The 23,283-nt window shown below is 28.2% G+C and overlaps 2 protein-coding genes across 4 annotated transcripts in view; one reads left to right on the top strand and one right to left on the bottom strand.

The window, feature by feature from the left end:
* Positions 1-12,503, bottom strand: part of LOC107451805 (lysine-specific demethylase 2B) — a 43,307-nt gene extending 30,804 nt beyond the window's left edge. The window contains exon 1 of one of the 3 annotated variants that reach the window (XM_087161016.1): positions 12,403-12,503. Coding sequence is in view for 2 of the 3 variants with exons in the window: in XM_021147955.3 (XP_021003614.3) it covers positions 2,113-2,157 (45 nt within the window). In the remaining variant the exon portion in view is untranslated. Of the gene's footprint in view, positions 1-2,112; positions 2,274-12,289 lie in introns of those variants that run through there. The other 2 variants (XM_087161015.1, XM_021147955.3) reach the window with 2 other exon arrangements.
* A 299-nt stretch (positions 12,504-12,802) lies between these two features.
* LOC107451804 (calcium release-activated calcium channel protein 1) lies at positions 12,803-21,651 on the top strand. Its single transcript, XM_016068027.4, has 2 exons — positions 12,803-13,282; positions 19,366-21,651. Exons 1-2 carry the CDS (start codon positions 13,076-13,078, stop codon positions 19,870-19,872), a joined length of 714 nt encoding a protein of 237 aa, XP_015923513.1. The 5' UTR covers positions 12,803-13,075; the 3' UTR covers positions 19,873-21,651.
* The last annotated feature ends 1,632 nt before the right edge of the window (positions 21,652-23,283 follow it).

Raw genomic sequence — 23,283 nt, 5'->3', positions numbered from 1 at the left:
ACAAAAAACATAAATTTTTATTTATTTAAAATAGTTCTATCATTTTTAATTGGTAAATTTGTTTGTACACATAATTAGGGACCATTTTTATTGACACTAAGTTTTATTCATTGATCCAGTTTTCATGATCCAACACGTGTAGCACTTCCTTACCAAAAAAATGACACTGAGGAAAATTAAAATCACTTGCGAAAAATCATGGACCTTTGATAACATTTTGAAGTCCATTGAGGTAACACCATTTTATTGTAGAACAGAGAGTGGTCACTCATGAGAGATTTTACTGCATTATTAAAACACCTATTTAATGATTCAAATAGTGAACAAGGTTTATAAAGAGCTGAAAAATAATTGAACACATATATAAAACTCAGTTTTGGAAAAAACGTTTTTATGGTTCAATAATTTTAATTTTACAGGTAAGAGTGATATTTTATCGATTAGTAGTAATTATTGTCAGATTTTCACATGCTATTCTAAATCAGTAGATATTTAACTCCAGGGGCCTGTCCAGGCCGAATTTACTACCGTTTAGCGGTACCTTCACAAATTCAACTCTAGGAAAAACGGTTGTTTCACAAAATACTTTTTCTCAAAATTTTATTTTTGCATCTCTTAAGAAATGATAAATCCATATTTTTATCATATTTTTGTGTTGATTTTTTTTTGTCTAAATTTTCACAAAATAGGTACCTCTCAGAAAAACCTAAACAGATTCCTGAACTCAAATCTAAAAAAGATAAAAATGACAACTATCTAACAAATAAAAAAGGCAAGTATATCACTATTTTTAAAAATTTAGAAATAATATTTAACTTAAAAAGAAATATTAGAATTCAATTAAAATTGTACTGATCAAAATTTTTCTTTAAAATTTGGTCATTTGAATTCTGAGTTTATACATAAAGTTACTTTAAATGTCAGTAAAAATATTTGCCAATATATTATCGATATATGAAAATATAAAATCAGATACATTTAATAAACACAATAAACAATATCAGTTTAAATTTAGGTTATCTAATTAAAATTAGAAAACAGTCTAAGTACAAGTTTTTTTAAATGAATGAAATGATTCAAGAATTATTTATTTTTCTCCCAAAATAAATTTTTTATTTATTCTGTAAAAGCCAATAAATTTAAATAAAGTTCTATACAGGAAAAAAAAATTCTTTCAATTTTTAATTGTCATCACCTCATAACATTAATTAATGACAAATTTATGATATAATTATGTAGCATTATTAAAACTTACTCATATTACATTTAAGAAATATTTATTTAAACAGAAATATATCAATAAAAATGGACTCTAGATAGTAAGATGATGCAATAATTAACATATTGAAAAAATAAAAGCACAAAATATTAGAATTTATCTAATAATTCCAACCTACTTAAAAGCATTGATTAAATCTAAAATTTTAAAGTATGTCAATTAATTATCAAGAATACCAATCTTTTTTCTACATAAAAAATATAAAAATAAGCACTTAATTTATAATTAACAATATTAGTTGAGTTTTATTAGCCTTTTAATACTGAAATATAATTGTAAACATAAATTCAACTAGTTGTTTCAAATTATTTTATAACATTTATGTTTAGTTTTTTTAAATTATATTAAAAAGCTAATTATTAAATTCAGCATTAAAACTATACATAGGCTTTATTTTAAAAACACGTTTTGAAATTTTGTTTTTTATTTTACCATATCGAAAATCTAAAAGGGCAGGAAATAAAGGCGAAAGTAAATAAGTTCGACAAAGCATTAATTAATGTAAATAAGATAAGATGCAAGAACGCTAACATATAGCTATCAAGAATTCAATAAAAAGAAATTTATTCCCTGTGCAAAATCTCTAAAAAAATTTAATCACGAAAAGTAAAAAGAGAAAAATTAAATTTATAAGCACGCGGTTTTTGTTAGCACATAATTCATTCAAAACAACAGAAAACGCAAGAGAACAACAATAAAGAAACTTCTAACTGCTTGTAATCTAAAATAGCATTTAGAAAACACTTGAAATCAAATTTAATTGATAAATTAATGATTAATAGAACCAGCATCTAGCTTTTAAATTGTAAACAAACACTTAGTTTGAATTCTACCTTTGATGACGGCAGTTTCATTTCAGCATCTTGAGCGGACGCCATATCTTTCCCATAAACTACCCAGACCCACGCTACGAGCCGGCGAGTCCCTCAGCTGATGAGTAAACACGCAATAAGGGGTGATGGTAAAATTGCGCATGTTGCGTTTAGGTTAGATTCACTTTTGCCAATGTACTAAGTACAAAATTTAAAAAGGTCCGCGTATTTGAGTAGGTAAAAATTGGTCATAGACGCAAATTTAAAAGAATGGGTTTAATAAAATTATTTCTTTTTTTTTTTTTGCTTTGAAATTTTCTTAGGCGCGGTGCAACCAAAGAAAATATTCAGGATAATATTTCAATATCATATATTCTCTCGCTTTTTTTTTATTCTAAAATTTTTGATACATGTGGGCATCAAAAATTTTCATTAACAATCTTAATAATTTAATTAACGCCACTAAACCAATAATTTTTGACGAAAATTTGCATTTTAAAATGCAAAAATGATAAAAATCATATATTATTTAACACGTTGCCGAAAATGGCAATTTTCGCAATAGACAAATAATGACGATTGTCCGGTTTTTGATAATATGTAGGCAGATGACGGTTGTAGCAGTCTTGCACATTTTAATAGATAAAAGAAAGGAACATTATTAGTACTAGCACATTTATTTGATAATTATTCAGTATTATATCGAAAAAAAGATATAACATTTTAGATATTTGTCTGCCAAGAGAAAAGAAATGTCGTGATGAGCAAATAACGATTACAGCTGCCGAAAGTTTTCATGGAAAAACTGTAACAAAATGTGATTATTTTTATACTTCCAAATATACGATGGAAAAATTAATAGCAGTTAACCTTGAGTAAAGTAAATAAATAAAAAATAATTAGAATCTTTTGATGCCAAGCACATATTACTCAAATTTCACAAAAACTTTGCATAATAACTAAAGAAACTAAAGAAAAACAAAAAAACAATCAATTTCTACACAAAAACTGGGACATTTTGATAGATAAAAAAAAGATTAAAAATGCGAAAAAGTTTAAGTATACTTAATGGTTATCGATAACAATAATCTTCTAAGGATAGAAAAAAGGCTTTATGTATGAATGCGAGCGATATTATATTTCTAACCAACAATTTAAAAAAACAAAAGCATTATATAAAGATATAGATTTAATATTTATAGGAAGCGTTTAGGTATAAAAAAAAAAACAGTGCATAATTTTGTTTTGTTTCTTTTCTTTTTTTCATTTTTTAGCAAATAAAAACTTATGAACATACATGATATATGCATTAAAAATTCTTCACGATAAAAGGAAAACTAAAAGATTTCAGTTAGTTAGCAGGATAATAAAACTATGGGACAATCAATACAGTAATCTACATAAAAATTCGGGATTTTCCAAAGTTTAACGTGCAAGAAAATTCAACATTTCCTCCTCTTTTACAAATAAGGGTCTAATATTATAATTTTCATTTGTAAAATTTTATTTTTGAATAAAATGTGATTTACAGCTTTTTTTTTATTTATTTTTTTATCCGTCGTTGAATAGTCGACCCAATTTTTGGGTGTACGACTACTGCTGTTCAACTTCGTAGCCTTGTAATTTTGTACCAATCCAGAAGACAGGAAACTCCTGGATCAGTACACCCAGAGGTATTGATTTGTAATGGGAACATGGAGGACTTAGCAACTCGACAGATTTAAAGTGCATCAGTCACCATTTCATTTACTACACTGGGAGTCTTCGGTCGGCGGGGAACGAGCTCACGAACTCTTGGATATGGGCCCAGTGCCCTACCAACCAGGCTATCCCGGCCTTGATATACACTGTTGCAGTTTTTCAGTTATTGTACAGCGAGGCAAAGATAAAAAAAAAAAATACATCACCTTAAATCATTTTTGATTTATGATCAGATTTTCAGGCACTAAGTGCCAATTTCTATGCATCGAAAGGCGCCGTTCAAATATTAAGTAAGCTTGTTTTATGCAATTTCGGACTTTTCCTCCCCCTCCGTTAGCTCCTCTCCTCTTCGGATACCCCTCCCCCTCCGTTAGCTGCTTTTGTAATATTTGAACGTCCCCAAGATAGAACTAGAATAAGCAAACCACTCCATTCCTATTGAGTTACAAAACATATCTTGTATACTTTCTCAGAATAAGCCTACCATTTTCCGATTGATTCGGATTATTGACCCTCGAAACATAGGGAGTAGCTGCAATTTTGAAAAATGGCCTCAATAATTTAATCAGGAGAGCGATCAAAAGTTATGACCCTTTAATATAAACTTCTCTTTATTGCATAGTTCGCAGAATAGCATTAAGTTTATTCTGCGGTTTGCAAATATTCATAGGGGCTTTTGAATATTACTATACTTTCAAAAGGTAACTTTACATGCAATATTGAAAAATCTAGTTTTAGTATATACATATAGATTCATTCGGAATGCTTAAATTACAAAAAAATGAATAATAAAAACTTTTCATATGTACATCCCACTTACTTAATTAATATTTCATTAATCAAGTTATGTTTAATTTCAGAGGGGGTTTCGTCACCGAAACTACGCCACTGATTGCACAATAAAATCGTGTAATAAATCGAACACAGATTCAATTCACGGATTTTCCTAAATAACTTCTTCGAAAGCATTGATCTTCTGTGGTTTGCAATTATTCTTAAGGCCTGTTTACACGGTCCAATTTCTTGAATCCGAGAAATTGGACGGATTTCTCTGTCCAAGAAATTGGATGATTCGTTGACACTATCCAAGTTCTTGAATGTCGCTGATTCGTTAAAAGAAAAACTCGCGCATGCGCATTGTTCATATTCAACATTATAAAATAATACTTACATAAGTTTAAAATAACTAAATAAATTCAAATAAAATCATAATAACACAAATGAACCGCAACAGATCAATTTATTTGGACTAAAATATATGAAAACAGACAGGAAGATGACATAATTTGCTGCCTGATTGTTGACGTCACAAAACCTAAGACGCTGATTGGTTAAGGGAGAAAAAACTTGGATGGAAAGTAGAACATGCTCTACTATCGTCCAAGAAGTTGGACCAAGTTCTTGGATGTTTGTTTACACGATCAAAGCTTAAAGCAAAACAAGTTTCCATCAATATCAATCAATCTCTGTCCAAGAAATTGGATCGTCTAAACAGGCCTTAACAGGGAGGGGGTGATAGTATAATCAATCGCCTCTCATCTGTGCAGAAAGTTAGATTTTTTGAAGGGTCTCACCTAAGGCGTTTTCCCTACAAATGCTATTATTCATTTCAGAAAATATTGCAGTTACTTTAATCCCTCAGCGTCAAATCGTTCACTTGGAACATTTAAAGTAAACATATAAAAATTTTATTTTTTTAATATTGGGCTTAAACCACAATTTTTAAAAGTATTGTCAGCTTTTCCCGAATTATTCCCACATTCAAATGCTGAAGAAGTGACCGGTTGCTAGCTGACTAGCCGTTCTGCAAGAGCTCCATTAAGCTAATTTATTTTAAATTTAGTGCTTTAAAAAATATTGCAAATTGTTTAGAATCGTATAGTTCCCTAGATAAAGTATGTATTAAAACATTTTAAAATAGTTAAACTACGTCTCACCAAATAAAAGTAAAAGTTTTTTAAAAAAAAATTTCAAATAATGAGGTTCTGATTTACAAAAGGTCATTTTAAGGTAATGCAATGTTAGTTTCAAATAAGTGTAGTTTAATTTTATAAGTTCTTATTTGTTTTAGTATTCCTTAAAAACACCATTTAGCTAATTCAAAAAAAAAAAAATTTTTAATGTCTTTTTTTTTATTTACAACATGCAATAGCTGAAATTGCAAGAGTTTGCTTGCAAGAGTTTAGTTAAAAATCACCGTCAATAGGAGTTGGTTCTAAAATGTTGGATGGACTAGGAATTCAATACATAGATTAATTGTTATAAATCAGATTTCTAGCTAAACGATTTTAAATCTCGAGACACTTGAAATTCTATTCTAGGTATTTAAAAAGACAGTCCAGCTTGTCTACAGGTGCGGTTAGCATATCATGTATCTATCTATGAGGTTTTGAAATACATAACTATACAGGGCGTTCTTAACATATATTTTTTAGAATCTTTATCATGAACGAAGCAAAAAAAAAAAAAAATAGGCACCATGAGGGTCACAGGAATATTTAGGTGAGGGGAGAAAAAATTCAAAATCTGACAAAGCGCTATTATGAAATGCTGGATTAAAAATATCAAAGCATGTTTGATTGCAGGAGAAACCGAAAAAGAAATAAAACAGCTCATAAAAAGAAATTTGAAGCTTCTTCATTTTCAGTTTTTTAATACTTTCTGCAGAGCCCTAGTTTAGACAACATCTACACTAGTGAATCATTTGATTTCAATAACAGTAAGTAACTTACAGCTCTCGTTTTAACACTTATACACATAGACAAGGCTCGTGAAATACGATTGTAACTAAAACAATCAAAAAATTTTGACTCGAGACTAAATTTTGAGCTCCTCAATTACACTTGATATTTTTTTAAACATATTTTATTATTTGAATGAGGGAAAAAATTAGTCTGAGAATTGAACTCAAACAATGTTCAAGAAGAAAAAAAATTGTGCTCTCCCGTGTTTTTAGCAATTATCCGAGAAATACGTAGTTCTATTTTTTTCCTATCTTTGCACTGCAGAGAAATCCTCAAAATTCTAATTACGCAATTTACAGTTAAAAGAAAGAAAAGACATTTTAAAAATCATGCCGGAATCTGTAGCAATAACGGAGGAATAGAGATCGAAGAAAAACACGGATTAACTATGAAATCGGTGCATAATCGAGCCAATGTTGTTTTAATAATCGAAAGTAGATTAGTTAAATGCGAGATTAAAAGTTCAATAACAAGAGAATAACGAAAAGGATAACCCCTTAAAGAATAAAGAAATTTTTTAAATTACGTTGAAATCCACAGGTTTAACTGATGAAAAAGTGGTCAAAATACTACGGAAATTCACGACTGAATCGAGCTATGTGTCAAAAAGACTTCTAGTAATTATCTCGTATAAAAAAAATGAATAATCGCACTCGATTCAATTTTATCTCAGGAAAACAATAATAATAATTCAAATTTGTTTTTGCGTCTGATTTCGCAACTTAACACGTTGGATGCCACGGGGATCACCGGTGACCGGCACTGAGTTTGTTCGCAGCGCCACGGGGGTTACCGGTGACCGGCGAAGCCAAGATTATTAGAAACATATAATTCGAATAAATTTTTAATGCTTTTAATTTTTTTTATATTATTATCGTTACTAAAATGGTTTGAAGAAATTAATGCAATATGGAACACACAAAAATCATTTTGGCCAGACAGGCAAGCCATGTAAAATTAGCGTGGCATTCAAAGTGTTAAAATATCATTTGCCCTAATTAATTAATACATTTGAGGTCAATCTCACGAAATTATTAAGATAGAGTCCTAGAACGTGAAGGTCCGATCATTAGACCAAAAAGTTATTCAAGGTGGTCCGTTTTTCTTCTTTCTTTTTTCTATTCTTTTAGTGCATTGCACAATCCTACATCAAGGAATGATATTATAAAAATTCCATTTATCTCGATTTCTAAGCGTATTTTTAGAACAATAAATATTTTTAAAAAATTATTTTGATTTTTTAAACGTTTTATTCCTAGGTTTTTTACATATTTACCAAGATATGCTTCTTTAAGTAATTATTACCTGAAAAAAGTACGATCAAAACTGCTAGAATATGGTAAAATTTACTGTTTCTATATCGATGGAAGCTGAGAGATTTTTACCGATCCGCTTTTTTTTTTAATTATTATTATAGGTAAAAATAACAATAAAATAGGGTTTTATAATATGTGATAAAATTTGGAAAGAGTGATAAAATTTGGTTACTTCATCATGATACCTTATAATAGCATAGAGCATAACAGCTAAAGATAAATTTACTATTTAATTTTGTTTTTACTAAATGTGTGATAATATAATTTTAAAAAACAGAATTTCCAGTAAACTGTTACGCATGAAAGGAAAAGTAACCAAATGAATTGTTTAAATACCTTATATTATGGTTTTATTAACCAGAATATCTTTTTTATTTTTTTCCAAAAATGTATACCATACAGTACAGTAATTTTACCAGAAATTTTTTCTCGTTGTGGGAAATTATTCTTATAGGAATTGTGTTTCATTTTAATTTTCAAACATGCAGTTCGGGTTTAAAAAATATTACAAAATCTAATGCAATCCTAATTGTCCTAAAGTATATTTTTAATAAAATAGTGGTACAAAAAAACTTAATCTAAGTTTGTAACTAGTGATGTGATCGCTTTTCCAATAGAGCCCAAAACGTAAAAAAGTTTTTACCGATTTAATTTGTTTTTAATTATTACCTGGAAGATTATGAGAAATCAGATCCATCATAATAAATTTTATTTATTATTTAACAGTGTATTTCTTTAATATAAAATTCCCTTAAAATCTAAAAGAAATGGATTGCTTTCTATGTTCAATAATGTGCCCCTTTTTAATATTTATATGTATTTAGTGTAATTCAGTCTTCATAACCATGTGCTAAGTTTTTAAAAGTTATATGATAATCAGATAAAATAGTTTAGTACAGATTCTATTGGAACATGCCGAAAATTCATGCGCTACTTTTAAAATTAATCAGTAATGGAAGAAGGATATTTACTACGAAATGGAACTTAATGGTTAATAATTATAAGAATATTAAACATAAGTATCCTAGCAAATTGTCCCCAGTGGTGGCTTGAAGCCCACCTGGCTTCAGAGCGATGAATACCAGCTTATCTAGGAAATAAAGGCGGCATGTGTCCAATGTTGACCACATATTGGCACAATCGCGTCGCTCGTCACGAAGTTGTGAAGCCTTCTTTTCAACCATCTCCTTTAGCCTACTATGGGTTGTTAAGGGAATGGTTTACATTTCTTATTCTATGAAATTAAACCTAGAAATTTATACTTTTAACAAATTCGAATATAAATTTAGAGTTCAAAAACAAACTAGATGTTTTCTAATGCTATAAAACAAACATAAGTTAAAATTATACTTCAAACTTTCATCAGTTACAGAAAGAGTCCTCAAAAATCATTGCACAATGTTAATAGAAAATAACTGCAATTAAAAAAAATTATAATGTGTGTACCGTAAAATAACCTAAATAACTAGTAACCACAATTATAAACTAATATTGAAATCCTTTGCAGCAATAACTGGGAAATAGCGATTGAAAAAACACATGGATTAACTATAAAATTGGCGCATAATTGAGCAAATGTGTTTAGAAATCGAAAGGAGATTGCTTGAATGCAAGATTAGAGACTCTATAACAAGCCTTCAAAAGCAACACAATTTTAAAATTACTACACTGAAATCCATGGGTGTAACTGCTAAAAAAAAAAAGCGATCAAAATACTGAGGAAATTCACGACTGAATGAGAGCGAACCGAGCGCATAAGTCAAAAAACTATGGTGCAGTAATTATCTTGTATTAAAAAAATAAATAAACACACTAAATTCAGTTTTATTTCAGGAAAATAATAATAATTCAAATTTTGAGGAGTAAAAAATAGTATAGTTATCTTTCGCATAAATGGCCTTGAACATAGATGAGAAATTTTTAAATTTTATGGTTGTGATAGAGGTTGTGGAGAGACAGTTTGAAACACTTAAACAAAAAATAATGAAAGAAATACCACTGACTACAATTTTAAATATTTTGAAGGCCATCATCATCCAAAATAAAGTAATGAATAAGATTTTAAAAAAAAAAGAGTTCTTCATATTCTAAATTTAAGAATTCATTTTCAGTTTTTCAAATTAATTTGATCCGTCTGGGATGCATATTTAACTGATTTATTGATAACATAGACACCCTCTTTTCCAGTAAAAATTTCCATGCATCATAGTAAAACAACTGGCAGGCGCACACAAAACATTATAAGAAAAAAGAGAATATTTTATATTTTCATCAAATAAATAACAATAAAAAAACTATAATTTCAACTCAAATTATTATAATCAATCTTGGTTATATTCTTTTAAAATTTGAGCAAAAATGCACTAAAATTCTACAATTAAAAAATCTAAGTAAAATTTTAAAGAACTTAAAAAATTTACTTTCATTTTACTTTAAAAAAAATCATTAATTAAATCAAGATTAAAAATTAAATCATATTAATGTCATGTTCCTATTTATAAAAAGATTCTTAAAAAAATTAAGTAATTTAAAATTTTTGTGTCCCTATCCATATCAAATTAAAATATATCCTGGTAAATTAGGTACCCCCTAGTTTGCTCATTCAATAACCGAAACAAGGCAATCGTATAAATGTACAAGATTTTATATGGCACTTACGACAAAGATACATTCTTCAAAAGTAAAAGGGGATAATAATTTATCAGCCTATTTAACACAAGGCAAAAGGTCAGTGGCCATACATTAATAATTCTAGGGTCACAGATTGTATAGTCCTTATGAAAAATATGAAATAAGAGAGAGAAGAGATTGTCGAATTTAAATTTGATGATATTTCATAATTTTGATGATATAGTGATATGAGTACAATTTATTGTTACCGACATGGGAGTTTGGTAAACAATAATAAAAAAAAACACAGAATTAAATTTTCACATCTAAGAAAAAAATTATAAATGCATTACTTTCAATTTGATGATATGTTACTTTTAATGACAAGCCTCAATGATAATTATACAAGAAAGTTAAAAACCTTTCTCTAACATTGGTATTCTTAGGACTAAAGTATAATAAATGAGTGATATGTGCACAGTTCATGGTAAGTCACATAGAAAATTAATAGTCAATTAAAAAAACCACACAATTTAATAAATTTTAGAATACACATTTACCCAATGAATAATCCTAAGAGCAAAAATTGCTTTCTGCTTCCTTTTCCTATCAAAGAGAGCAGTGCACATGTTATATAACATGCTCAATTTATAATTATTCTGCACATCCATGCTACACATTTTTCCTTTAGTATCAAGAAGTTTAACAACAGCAAAATACCTATCAATTCCTTTGGAGATATATTAACTATTAAGTTGAAAAGTTCTCAAAATTTTAAAACTATGTGTAAAAAGAAAAAGTATTATTATGTAGTGCAAGTATTATCCTGTAGTGACTTTATTTGTAAAATAAAAAACAAAAATAAGAAATTTATTTTTAAAATTTTCCTATTAAGAAATATAAAGTTTCCTCATAAATGTAAAACAAAAACTACAAAATTTTTTTTATCCCATTTAAATTAATACAGTAAGCCTAAGAAAACTACACATGTTGGATTTTATTACCTTTCATTTAAAATTATCCAATTTTATTACTTATACTTTCTAAAGATTAAAGAGCAGAATTGAGTGTTCCTTGGATTGAGCAGAGTATTTTGAATTTTATGGTGTAAATAAAATCTTACATTTTCCTACTTTATTATAAAATATTATTATAATTTTACATTATTATAAAATAACATTTTAAAGTCATTTCCCCAGCTTTTTGTAATAATATCAAAAAATTGGCCATGTATTAATGGGCACCTGATAGTAAATTTGCATCCATTCTAAAAATAATTTTTAAAAAAAACAAGCAAATAAAATTTCATATTGCTTTGCGATATACAAATTTCACACAATCATATTCATAAAGTAGCGAGGATAACCATTCAAATTTTATTGAACAGCAACTTCAAAACATCTATTTCCAAAAAGCAGAAAATATAAGTAATACAAAGAACAAAATTAAAAAAAAATTATTATGTATTTGAGTCAGGAGACATAGAATAATTTTGAATTGTAGCTTGATTTTTTTTTTCAACTATATCACCTACAATTGAAAATGTTTATAGAAATTGAGTCTTTCAATTGTTACTTAATATTTATCATGAAGCTCAATAAATAATTTAACGTATTAGATTTCTCAATTGCTTGAAACTAGAATAATTAAAACAAAATTTTAAACACATAATTAATAACTTAATAGCAAATAACAAAGATGGTAAGCAGTTTATTTAGTTAATAAGCGTATCAATAACAATGTTGTTCTGTCAAAACCTTTTGTGAACGATTAGAAACAACAAAACAGGTGTACGTGAGGAAGTGCAAATTATTAAAAGAGACTAACCAAATTGCGAGAGTTTTCTTCGTCACTTTCTAACCCCATTTTTAACGAAAAAGCTTGTATTTTATTAAGAATTAATCAAAATTAATACATTTAAAATTAATAAAATTCATAACCTTGTTCTTTCATAAACATAGAGCTGAGCTCGATCAATGAAAGTAGGAAATCTCAAACAAGTTTAGAGAACACAAAGAACAAATAAAGTTGTATTTTTGTTGTCTAATATTACGTGTGCAAAATCACTTCTGAGGCAACGCATACACGTCACCATTCATAATCGTAGAATTTGATTTCTGAATCGATATATTTCAAATCACCAATCAATATGAAACAAAAATAAAAGATAAAGGCTTTGTTTTTCCTTTTCAGATGTGATCATCGTGATTCATTAGGAATTTAAATATCACTAAAGAAATTTGATTTTATTGACTTTTTAATCATTTCTGCGGTAACGCATATTCGTCACCATTCATAATCCGAGAATTTGATTTCTGAATCGATATTTTTCAAATCACCAATCGATATAAAACAAAAATAAAAATAACAGATACAGGCTTTGTTTTTCTTTTTCAGATGTGATCATCGTGATTCATTACGAATTTAAATATCACTAAAGAAATCTGATTTTATTGCCTTGTTGTCTTATTAAATTTCAGTATTTATCTATTCATTTGATCGTAAATGATGTGATTTCAAATGGTTTTCGTGAATGTCAGATATTACGTTTGGACAAAAGAAAACATTTTGTAATGAGTAAAGAGTTTATGGTCCTGTGAAACTGTCATATTCATGCATTTTTATTCCAATGTTGATTTTTTTGGACCGGACGCTACTCGCACTAATGTTGTCTCCGACTGGATGCTGCAATCTTTAATGAGAGAGATGTCAAAGCCAGAAAATAATGTAAATGCTTTGTCTTGGCGACGTCTTCATTTAGCTAGAGCCAAATTAAAAGCCTCTAGTCGAACTTCCGCTCTATTATCTGGATTTGCAATGGTGAGTTTCTAAATTGTTTGCAAGCAGTATCTCTTTAAATTGAAAGTCCGTGTGAACTAGTAGGTACTCAACGAGTTTAGAGACGCCGATAGCTTGGATATTTAATAGGGGAAATGGTCTTAATTCACACATTGAAAATTTTGTGCTTACAGTATTGAATCGTGAAATTTTGTTTGATAAAAATTTACGATTGGGTGCTTTTATTTTTAACAATTTTTTTTTGTACTCCAAGATCTGCGCCAAACGGCAATAAATAGTTTCTTTAAAAATGTTTCTTAAAGCGCCATATTTACATCCAAAAAAATGAATCTTTACAATGATTTACTTAAAAAAAAATTTGTCTCTAATATAAAGGGGGACCCAATTCTATGCTACTACTACTTTTTGTTTAGTAAAGAAAATTGAATTAACTGTGTCAGGTATTAGTTTTCAAGAAAAGACAAAATTTGGGTACAAAAACAATAATTAAAACAATAGTTTCTCTATTATCTATATATCATAAGATTCAAACTTGCATTTATTTTATTAGTAAAAAAAATTAAGAACTTTCACTTTCTCTGTACATATATATGTAATAACTATACATTAATATTTTTATTGAAAATATGCTTAAATGAACTAAGACCAGTTTAAAATTCATCATCATGCCTGCGCCCTAGTTTTTAGATTGCACCTGGAAATTTCCCATTCCTATCATAATTTTTTTACTTTAATAAAAATTTTAAATTAAATAATTTGTTGGGCAGTCTGACAGAATTTAAGTTGTGTTTCGTTACTGGATAACATGAAATATTTTTTGCAAAGTTAAAAACCAAAAGTTTTACAAAGTTATTTAGAATTTTCCAAATTTCTGATTTCTTTTGTTTGTTAAATATTGATTCAAATATGTGTATGATGGTTGTTAGAGGTTTCTACATTGTAATCTGTTTCGCCGATTATAATTTTCAAGAGGCCAAATGGATTTTAAACTTTAAATTTTTTTTAAACAAGAACATGTTGAGGTTTGGTTACAAAATTTTGTAGTTGATCCCCTTCTGTAATTTTTTCTTTACTTTCTTAGGGGCCACTGGGATAGACTTTTTGGCTTAGATCACAGTAAATCTTCTCCTTGGTGATATCTATTATGGTGTTCCAACATGAACATACGCGATTCTCTAGAATGGTGCAAGGCACATTTTTTGGGCTTTTTTTATGGTGCAATGATGGTCATTTTATTCAACAAACTTAAATATAAGTTATTTTCCTACTGAAAATGTCCTTCAGTAAAAATCCTTCATTTACATGCATTACTTAAATTATAGTTATAAATTAAAAGTTTATTTCTATGTTGAGTTCAAAAGAAATGTAGGTACAAGCATATTTATAGAACACAACAAGATATTTTTTTAATTATTAGTTGAATTTTTTCTTCATAATTAAGAAGAAAAAAATATGAAATACTTTTTGATGATGTACAGTAGAGCGCCGATTATCCGAACTGCTCGGGACCGAACGTGGTTCGGATAATTGGAAAGTTCTTTAAAATCTAGTTTAAATGATTATTATTTGTGCACTCATTTTCCCTCACACTTTTTCCAAGCTCAGTACTGGCAGTACTATCTGAAATAGCTCTGGCATGTTAAAAAGTTTTTTTTTACAATTTTTAAATATTTTTTATTTATTTATGTTACTTTTTTTCATTTTGAATTATTTTTATCATATTTCAGCTTTTTATAATGTTTCTGTCAATTACTGATTTTACCACATTTTTCTTTATTTTCCATTGCAAAAGAAATCCAGCAAAGACTTTTGTTTCAAAGAAAGTGGTCTTTTTTGAGCAGCCATGTCCCCTATTCCAGAGTTGGCCAAAAATGTAATCGATTACATTTTTTGATTACAGTAATCAATTACTTGTAATCATGATTACAATTTTCAAAAATTTTGATTACAGCTGTAATCATGATTACAATATTGATTACAGTAATCAATTACTTGTAATCGTGATTACAAAGTTTGATTACAGCTGTAATCATGATTACATAGTCGATTACAGTAATCAATTACTTGTAATCATGATTACAATTTTCAAAAAATTTTGATTACAGCTGTAATCATGATTACAATTTTGATTACAGTAATCAATTACTTGTAATCATGATTCCAAGTAATTGCGATTACAAGTAATCACAACAAAAACGATTACAAGTAATTATGATTACAAGTAATCAAAATATATGATTACATGTAATTTGATTACATGTAATTTGATTACATGTAATCATGATTACATGTAATCTAATTACACGATTACAAGACTATCGTATTCTTATAAATGATTATATTTTACAGTAGATAGTAGAATGTATTTTATAATGATACATTTTGCACGTATTAACATGTACTGCATTTTGTACGTATTTGTATACGTACAAATGAATGTAACTGAAATGTATGTACATATGATTTTATCTAGTGCATATGTTCAGACATTTTAGTATCACACACATGTACATACCCTTATATTGTAGGTATAAAATATATGTACGTATGTATATAGATAATAATTACGTATGTATGTGCAAACAATGTAGGCATGTACATTTATACACAATGAATATATGCATTTTATGCAAATATTTGTGTATGTAAAATGTATATCTATGTTCATGTACGCATGTATATACAAGTACTTGTGTTTGTGCGAACATACATACATTGTCTGTACAATGTATGTCCCATGCATGTATGTGCAATTTATTTATGAACAGTACAATATATGTATGCATGTACAATATAGGTATATCTGTAGGATGTACAATATATGTATGTATACATGTACATGATATGCATGTCCAGTGTATTTATGTACATGTACATAATATGTTCATGCTCAATGTAAGTATCCAAATATGCATAATACATTTGTGAACTATTGTACGTACATTGGGCGTATTTATATTTCACATATATTCATACATGCATTCGACATGCATAACGTACGTACACACATTTGAGATGCATATATTGTACAGATGTATATACATATAGCGTACAGATGTATATACATATAGCGTACAGATGTATATTCATATAATGTACATATGATGAAATGTTCATATAATGTACATATGTGTGTACATATACAGTACGTATGTGCATAAATATATTGGGCATAATTCTTTCGTACAAATTTTACATGTGTACATGCATGCTATCCCTATCTATGCATATGGTGCAATGTATATATGTACAATGAATGTATCCACACATGTACAATACACGTATGTTCCATGTATGCCAATCCATATGTACTATATATGCACGTACAATACATGAATGTATGTACATACATTGTACATGCGTACATACATTACACGTATACATATGTACAGTACATTTATGTCTAAATATGTGTACAATGCAATAAATAAAATGCATGTAAGTTAACTTTTAATGACTCAAGCAAGTTAAATGACAAAATCAAACGATATTTAAATTTAGTTTTCAGCTTTAATTGTTCTATATCATTTTGAAATTCTCTGAATAAAAAATTATTTTTAAGTATTTTCATGAAATGTTTGACAATACAGATTTGTTTTTTTTTTATAACATAATGCATGATTCATAGAAATTTTTTAAATGGTAAGAAAAACGGTAAATTTTATGTGTGGAATTAATATTTAGAAATTCCAAATAAAATTATCGTTTGCTTTCTAAAAAATATGAGGTCGAGTTTCATATACCTTAGAATAATTTTAAAACAAATTTTAATAACTTTACTCATATAAATTTTTTTAATGTATGCACAATGTATATGTATATTGTAATTACATATATTTAAATGTACGCACGTATTTGTACATTACTTGTAATTATGTACATGTATACGTTGTATGTACGTGCATACATTGTGCATATAACTATTTTTTTGTACATCCATGCATTACATGCGCATAAGTATTAACAAAGTATGTAGTTATACAAGTACATACGTAAGTTGTACATAAGTACATACTTTGCGTGCACATATATCGATGTACATATAAATATGCATGTATACATGTACGCATTTTATTTACGCAACTATGTGCATATATTGTACCTTTAAATAACATTTTTACATATTGTACGCAAATACGTACAATTTTACATACAAACGTACATTGTATATACGTGCTATTATCGTAAATTTATACAATATATGCACTTAAGTACATAAAAGCATGCAAACGCATAAACATTATTTTCATATACGTCCATACATACATTGTCTATGTATACAAAGATACAAAACATTGCCTTTTTGTACAAACTAACATACATGCGTACATGTATCATAAATGCATAATTATATGTACTAAGCATATGCGCATTGCATTAAGTATATTACAATATAATTATGAATATTGCACGTACAAACAACGTTTGTGCATACATTGTATGTATAGGAATCGCAAATTGTACGTTCATGCATGCGTACATTCTATGTACATAAAAATATGTAAACACATGAATACTTACATAAAAAATTTGACTATAGTATACAATCGTAATAACTTGTAATCGTATAGTTTGATTACAAGTAATCACAATTACATGTAATCAAATTACATGTAATCATGATTACATGTAATCATATATTTTGATTACTTGTAATCATAATTACTTGTAATCGTTTTTGTTGTGATTACTTGTAATCGCAATTACTTGTAATCATGATTACAAGTAATTGATTACTGTAATCAAAATTGTAATCATGATTACAGCTGTAATCAAAATGTTTTGAAAGTTGTAATCACGATTACAAGTAATTGATTACTTGTAATCGTGATTACAAGTAATTGATTACAGTAATCAAAATTGTAATCATGATTACAGCTGTAATCAAAATTTTTTGAAAGTTGTAATCACGATTACAAGTAATTGATTACTTGTAATCGTGATTACAAGTAATTGATTACATAGCTGTAATTATCTGTAATCAATTACAGTTGTAATCGATTACTGTAATCAACGGCCAACTCTGCCCTATTCTTTCTAAATAATACAACTATACTGGATCAACATCATTTTGACGTTCTAGCCAATTCATTACAATATCTAATGAGTTGCATGCTTCTGTATGAGAAGTTCCACTATCTTGAACTTGATCACCTACTTCTTCCTCTTCGTCTGTGGAGTTCCGAATTTCATTCAAAATTTCAGCAACAATTTCATCATCATTTAAAATTTGAAATCCTGGGTCGTTTTCAGTGTCTCGACACCAGTCTTCTATTTTTTCTGCTGTATAACCTGGCATCTTTTCATCTGGAAAATATACTGGTTCAAAAACTTCAGTTTCATTTGCTTTTCTGTTAAAAATTTTATTCCAAGATTTAAGATTCCAAGCACTATAATCACAAATCATTAACCATAAGTGACAACTACCCATCCTCCAATTATAGAACATTAGCACTTATCTATTCATAAAATCTTTCCACATTCCAAGAATTGTAGAGAGTCAAAATGAAGCTCGCATTCTTGGACGATAATTTTCAGTTGAAGAGGTCTAAAGGGGTATGCAGGCTTAACTGCATAACAATTCATGTATGTATGGCTACTATAAGAAGACTGCTAAAAAAGGTTGTAAATTAAATATGGTTTTCAGGTGCAGTCGATATTATTTATTCTTCTAAATTTAGAAAAACTGCATATAAGTTAAGAAGTATTCTAAACCTTTAAAAAATAATAAAACGAATTCGGACATAGTTCGGATAATTGGACGTTCGGATAATCTGCGCTCTACTGTAGTTATTTTTAATTTGATGATTAAAATGTTATTTAATCTTTTTATTTTAAATGAACCCAAAAAAAGAGAGTTAAGGAGTTTTTTTTCTCAGCCATTTGTTTTATCTGCCTAATATGGGTACATTCTAATAGAAACGAGGTTGCTTTATTCGATAGATGGAGATGAAGCTGTAGTTATCCGCACCTGAGATTCTGATATATGGTCAAATCTGTTTGAGATTTAAATTTTTTATTTAAGTATTTCAGCAGTTTTGTAAACATAAAGAATAATTTTAAACATGTGATTTTATATTAAGTCCAATTTTATTTTATTTTAGGTTGCAATGGTTGAGGTGCAATTATCTAATAAAGTACCTACTGGCTTACTGATAGCATTCAGTATCTGCACAACGCTTCTAGTTGCTGTTCACCTTCTGGCTTTGATGATATCTACATGTATTTTACCCAATGTTGAAGCAGTGGCTAGTATTCATGGTCTGGCTGCAGTGTCAGAATCTCCACACGAGAAAATGCATCGGTACATAGAAGCAGCTTGGGCTTGTTCGACCGTCTTTGGGATTTTACTGTTTCTTGCAGAAATTGCTATACTTTGTTGGGTAAAGTTTTATGATTACAGTGTGCCAGCAGCTGCTGCAGCAACTATAATATTGATTCCAGTAGTTATTATCTTTCTTTTCTTTGCTGTTCATTTTTATCGTAAATTAGTTGCCCATAAATATGAAAGGTCCACTCAAGGATTGAGAGAGTTGGAGACAATGGTCACCCAACTACAGAACAATGGAACAGAGTTAGCTGTCAATGGACCTTATGTTATGACTGTATGATTCTTTATACGTCATTATTAAATATTCTTATTTATTCTATTGTGGCCATATCTGTGAAAACAACATAAGGAAGAAATAATGGCTGTTAAACATAGTACTTCCTTATGTTGTATGTCAGTGTATTGAAACCTTTATTGTTTAGATGTTAGGTTGCGCGTGGTTTTTTGTCTAAATGTGTGGTTGCTTTGGGCAAATTCCTTTTTTAACTATGGGAAGCTTTTAATGCGACATTTTTGTTATGACGAGTTAGTGTGTGTCATCCTACTTATAGGAAGACTTAAAACGGGCATCTAAAAGAATTCTTCTGAAGTTACATGCCTGAAAAAAGGCTTGTCAGATTTACACTATTTTCTTGAAGTTAAGAACTCCATCTTGCAAGAATAAGCAAAGAATTAGGAGGTGGGATGAGAAGCCAATCATTATCAGGGGTCTGTCCAGAAATTTTGTGAAAGGTCTGTTTTTGTAAAATTTTGAAAAATTTACTCGTAATTTGTGAATATAAAATAAACCTTAGGTCACATTCTTTCAACCAGGGTCCGCTTTTGTGAATTTGTACAAATAGGGTCGGCTATTGCAAAAAAACTTTTTCGAGGAGTTTTTAAATTGAACGACATACAAGATTATGCTCAACACTGTAAAATTATAATTAAAAAAATTTAATTTTAAAAAATAAACAGCAATTGCAGCTACTAAATTAGCGATGCAACGTATAAATATTTGGTATTTAGCCTATACTGCTGAACGCAGAATATTAATTTCGGATGAATAAAGGAAGAAGCGTCTGTCGAAGACAAAATTCGTTTACATCTGTCTTTCTCTCCCCCCCCCCTTCCTGGGAAGGGTTTATTCGATTAACAAAACAACAATGAAGATAAAAAAATTTGTGAAGAGTCCGATTAAAAGATAAATTATTTTGTGAATGGTCTGTTTTTAAATTAAAATATTTTGTGAAGGGTCCGTTTTTATGAAAATATATTTTGTGAAGGGTCCGTTAACGGACCCAAATTTCTTCTAAACAGACCCCTGATTATGTATTAGATTTCTGGCTTGAATTGGAATAGTCTTATCCCGGCAACACATGCCTGAAAGCTGGTTAAAAAAATTGGAAGTGAAAAATCAGGTTTTCATTCATTTCGTTGTCACATGCCTAATGTCAGGCTTCGTGTAAATGGGGGTAAAGTATTATTAAATCTATTTTCTTTGACTTATGCTAGTCTTCTAACGGAAAATTTCTAAAAAATCCAAGAAGCATAAATTTAAATTCTACTTTTATATTAATTGTGCTATATTTACTTAAAATGTGGTGCATTTATATCCTATACTTAATCATTACTTTTATTGTAAAGTTTTTTCTTACATTTTTTTTCAGAGATCTTATGCTTTTTCTTTATTTTATTAAAAATCTCCTTCTTAATTTTACACTCTTAACAAGGAAAAACCCTTTGATGTTGAATGGGGTTATGATATTAATATTTCATAAATAATAGGGGTAATGTTAAAATAATATTTCAATAAGTTTGATAATATATCAGCTACTTAGTTGAAATCAAAGTATTTTTATGTCAATATATGTTCTTTTTTTAAATTTTTTTTTTTTAAATTTTAATGTTATTCCTCGACTTGTTTTAAGGAAAATTAAATTCGTTTAATATTTGAATTGTAATATAATAATAATTTAAACTCAATAAAAATTTCAAACTTATAAGAAAAACTCTATTAAAATCTTATCTATAGTTTCAATTTGCTGTAATTATTTTCAATCACAACTGAAAAAAAAAATCAGGAAACAACAGTTAAGCAATATGTACTGTTAGCTTACACTACTTGATGCAATGGCTAATGTTGTTTCATACTTTATTAACTATGGGAACTTTCAACTCAAAATATATCTTCACTTCCAAATAAAGTCAATTTCAGTTTTATAATCAGAAGATTTTTAATGTAAAAGAAATATTATGTGAGCATTAAGTTAATATTTGTTGGGCATCAAGTGATTCTTAAAATAGTATCTACAAATGGTGTTGTGTTATTCTATTAAAAAACTTGTTTAAATATATTTATATTGTGTATTAGTATTTGCAGCCGATTTATAAGTTTTTATGATAAAAGACTAATTACTTCTCATAGAACAGTTGACAATGTATGTCCAAAGATACTTTATGTTCAATCATTAATAATGTATATGTTAATTAGAAAATTTGTTATCTCGATTTAATCAGCATGTTTCTTTTTCTTCTTTTATTTAATGTTTAGAATATCTGGGTTTTTTTAAAGGAAAAAAGATAGTTTTAGTCACATACAGGATTTTAGTTTTAACAACACTGCTAAAATCTGCGTGTTCAAATGATAAAGGGAATTTTTTTTTTTAAATTTTTAAAGAAATCTCTTCTTTTTTTTAAAGAAATCTTTTTGCTGAGGATCATAAGAAGATCATAATGTTTTAGTATGTGCTATAAACAAGTGTCATCATTTGTGCCACAATACAGAAGGAAAAGTACTTTAATTTGTCTGCATTTCTCAATATTTCATGTCTTGGAACTGATATGGTTATCGATTTATAGAACCAAAACAAACTGCTGCCTTTAATTTTTTTTTATCTGTGTTTTTGTTGTGTTTTAGATTTATTTATATTATTAATAGCTTAAAAGCAATTTTCACCTTGACTTGTGATAACTCTTTTTTATTTGTATTCTAAACATCAGTTTTATTTATTTTAGTTTGTATTCATCAGTACATAACATATCAAAAATAAGCTTGCATGTGTACATTTTTCATTAAACTTAAAATATATGGATCAATTAAAGTTACAATGCTCTAAATATTAATAACTTTTACAACTTGTCTAAGTTGCTAGTCACTTTTAATGAAACTATTGTTCAAACTCATTAAGCTCTGTGTTTTTCAGGTATTTTTAAAAAAATAGCATAATAATGTTAATTTGACAGCATACTTAAAGATATTGATGGGTTTTCAGAAAAGTGTTATGGATAACAAATGCTTTTGCTCTCCAAATTTGTGATTTTGAACCTGTTGCATAACCTCTTGTATTATTTTAATGGGTAGAAAACAAACATTTAAAAATGCTAAGTTTTCTGTAAAACACTATATATAAATCATAGAACTTTATGTGTTATTAGTGTGTTCAATAGAGCATCAAAATTCATTCAGTTTAAAAACATTGAAATAATTTATTCCTTTACTCATTTGTACTGTTATAAATTGTACATTAAATATAAAACTTTTCTAATTCTGAAGTAGCTTTTCCAGAATTGCATATGCTACTACCGTTTTAAATATTCAGAAAATTCTATTGAAGCTGAATTGAAAGAATTTTCACTATTTTCAAGTATTTAAAAAAAAAAAATCCAAAACACTCTAATGTTTCTTTTTTTGTTCTTGCATCATCAGTTT

This window comes from Parasteatoda tepidariorum, chromosome 4, assembly GCF_982258835.1.
Source record: "Parasteatoda tepidariorum strain Cologne lab strain chromosome 4, Ptep-v5.0, whole genome shotgun sequence".
NCBI lineage: Eukaryota > Metazoa > Arthropoda > Arachnida > Araneae > Theridiidae > Parasteatoda > Parasteatoda tepidariorum.
The sequence above is the reverse complement of the archived record's forward strand: the minus strand, read 5'-3'. Positions and strand labels throughout refer to the sequence as shown.

Coding starts and splice junctions, on each gene's coding strand:
- LOC107451804 (XM_016068027.4), top strand. CDS start 13,076: ATGCATTTTTATTCCAATGTTGATTTTTTTGGACCGGACGCTACTCGC. Junction 13,283..19,365: donor TATTATCTGGATTTGCAATG/GTGAGTTTCTAA, acceptor ATTTTATTTTAG/GTTGCAATGGTTGAGGTGCA.